This window comes from Myotis brandtii, unplaced genomic scaffold (assembly GCF_000412655.1).
Source record: "Myotis brandtii unplaced genomic scaffold, ASM41265v1 scaffold266, whole genome shotgun sequence".
In the NCBI taxonomy this organism is placed as follows: Eukaryota; Metazoa; Chordata; class Mammalia; order Chiroptera; family Vespertilionidae; genus Myotis; species Myotis brandtii.
Genome location: NW_005360124.1, coordinates 7,202,804 through 7,203,370, shown reverse-complemented (window position 1 = coordinate 7,203,370; position 567 = coordinate 7,202,804). Strand labels below are relative to the sequence as shown.

Genomic DNA, 567 nt, shown 5'->3' with positions numbered 1-567 from the left:
GCCTGTGCGCTCGGGTCGGCGGCCGTCGGGGCCAGAAGTTGTGAGCATCCAGAGCTAAGTTGGCCCAAGAGGTCGAGCGCGGAAATCACAGGCAGCTGAGAGAAGGCGGGAGATAAGCGGCAGGAGGGCCTTAGGGGGAAGAGGGTGGAGTGGCGGGGCTGGGCGGGCGCAGTGAGGAGTAGTGGAGACAGCCAGGCCCCGGGAGCCGGCTGCGGAGCCGGTGGGCGGTGGAGGCGCCAGGGGCGATGCCTCGGCCGGGGAAGAGTTCGTACAGCGACCAGAAGCCGCCCTACTCGTACATCTCGCTGACCGCCATGGCCATCCAACACTCGGCCGAAAAGATGCTGCCTCTGAGCGACATCTACAAGTTCATCATGGAGCGCTTCCCCTACTACCGCGAGCACACGCAGCGCTGGCAGAACAGCCTGCGCCACAACCTCTCCTTCAACGACTGCTTCATCAAGATCCCGCGGCGGCCCGACCAGCCCGGCAAGGGCAGTTTCTGGGCGCTGCACCCCGACTGCGGCGACATGTTCGAGAACGGCAGCTTCCTGCGGCGCCGCAAGC

The 567-nt window shown here is 66.1% G+C and overlaps 1 protein-coding gene across 1 annotated transcript in view; it reads left to right on the top strand.

Moving 5' to 3' along the window:
- The first annotated feature begins 245 nt into the window (after positions 1 to 245).
- FOXB2 (forkhead box B2) overlaps positions 246 to 567 on the top strand; it is a 2,823-nt gene continuing 2,501 nt past the window's right edge. Inside the window, exon 1 of the mRNA XM_014541228.1 lies at positions 246 to 565. Coding sequence (XP_014396714.1) covers positions 246 to 565 — 320 coding nt within the window. The remainder of the gene's footprint in view (positions 566 to 567) is intronic.